The following is a 1,869-nucleotide window of genomic DNA, read 5'->3' as shown; positions in this document are numbered from 1 at the left end:
TGCCTAACATCTTCTGGTGCTGATTGGAATGGAATAATCTGTTACTTTTGTTTATAAGGGTAGAGGAGAGCTTTTGCATTTTAGTTTTTTGTTTCTTTCTAATCCATGGTTTTGGTTGTTTTAACTGATGGTATTCAGTTAAAAATCCTCTCACTTTATATTCAAATTTTATTTCCTAAATTTCTCTATTTTTCTCTTTTTTTTAAATTAGATCCTTTGAACCGTGTTGTGTCAAACCTGGAGAAACTCTTTAACTGGAGTTATAAGTCCCTTGATCAGGATGGAGCACAATGGCAGCTCTGCAAACATACAGACCCTGTGTTCAGAAACTGTTTTTGTGTCTCCTTAGAAGGAGAGAATCTTGATTTATTTAAAGAGTTTATTCAGAGCCTCTTTCACATCCTTATTCCTCAGACTGTAGATCATGGGATTCAACATGGGGAAGACCACAGTGTAAAAGGTGGAAACTATTTTGTCCCTATCCATGGAATAGCTGGACCGGGGACGACAGTAGATGTAGAGAATGGAGCCATAATATAAAGTGACAGAGAGCAAGTGGGAGGAGCAGGTAGAGAAGGCTTTGAGGCGGCCCTGGGTGGAGCGGATTCTCAAGATGGTGGCAATGATGAAGAGGTAGGAGGCGAGTATGAACACTGTGGGGGTGACGACATTGGAGGCCAGGAAGAAATACAGTAGAGTCTGGTAGCCATCTTTTTTGCCACAAGCCAGCTTCACTAGGGGCAGTAAGTCACAGAAAAAATCATCAATGACATTGTCACCACAGAAGTTCAAGGCAAAAGTTCTTTTGGTGATGACAGAAGAGTTAATAAATCCACCAAGGTAAGAGGCTACTACCAGAAACGCACATAGCCTTACGGACATTGCTTGAGAATAAAGCAGTGGTTTGGAGATGGCCATGTAACGGTCATAAGCCATAGCAGCTAACAAATAACACTCACTGTATGCCAGCCCAGCAGAGAAGAAGAACTGAGCTACACAGCCGGCAAAGGAGATGCTCTTGTCCTCAGAGATGCAGGTCACTAGGATCTTCGGGGTGTAGACAGACGAATACCAGAGATCCAGGAATGAGAGGTTCCCAATGAAGAAGTACATGGGTGTGTGGAGCCTGGAGTCATTACAGATCAACACTATGAGTGTGGTATTTCCCATCACGGTCACAGAGTACACACCAAGGAACACCACAAACAGGATCAACTGCATCACAGGGTCTGTTGTGAAGCCCACCAGGATGAACTCAGTCACAGTGTGATTGCCCCTCTCCATGACTATAATCTCACCTAAGAGGAGAGAAAATGATGGTTCACCTTAAATTGCTTTGCTGAGTACGTAGAAAATATGCTAAATAGCATCGTGTCACAGGGAAACCTAGAAGTCCAGGGTCAAAGCAGTGACAATAAGTGCTCCTTTCCTCAGCTCTTTTTCACTTTGACATAATCACTCATTTTGTAATTATGTATTCTTATGCCTTAAAATTGTCACACCCTTGGGTTATTAAGGAGCTCTGGTAACACACTTGTCTAAGGCAACTGAATGCTAACTAGAAGTTTGGCAGTTCAAAACCCCACCAGCTGCTCCATTGAAGGAAGATGGGGCAATTTAATTCCTTAAAGATGACCTCCTTGGAAACCCAATGGGGGTTGCTATGAGTCGGTATCAACTCAATGGCAGTGGGTTTGGTATTTTGGTTTATTGTAATTTCAAATTTCTGAAGTAAGTAATTGTGTTTTTCCCCATCAGAATGACTATTTAACTAAATGAAAGACAGATTTTGTAATCTGTTTTCTTGTGCAGTTGTCCTCTTCATAATTCTGTGCTTTCTTACCTTAAAGTGTAACCAATTTGTGTCTT

At 41.6% G+C, this 1,869-nt stretch overlaps 1 protein-coding gene across 1 annotated transcript; it reads right to left on the bottom strand.

The window, feature by feature from the left end:
* Positions 1-366: 366 nt before the first annotated feature.
* LOC103208198 (olfactory receptor 1013-like) lies at positions 367-1,287 on the bottom strand. The gene has a single exon (XM_007953877.2). The coding sequence runs from the start codon at positions 1,282-1,284 to the stop codon at positions 367-369; it is 918 nt and encodes a 305-aa protein (XP_007952068.1). The 5' UTR covers positions 1,285-1,287.
* Between the last annotated feature and the right edge of the window lie 582 nt (positions 1,288-1,869).

This window comes from Orycteropus afer, unplaced genomic scaffold (assembly GCF_000298275.1).
Source record: "Orycteropus afer afer isolate SDZICR_OR568_19922 unplaced genomic scaffold, OryAfe1.0 scaffold00419, whole genome shotgun sequence".
Lineage (NCBI taxonomy): Eukaryota > Metazoa > Chordata > Mammalia > Tubulidentata > Orycteropodidae > Orycteropus > Orycteropus afer.
Note: the sequence above shows the minus strand (reverse complement) of the source record. Positions and strands in the feature narration are given on the sequence as shown.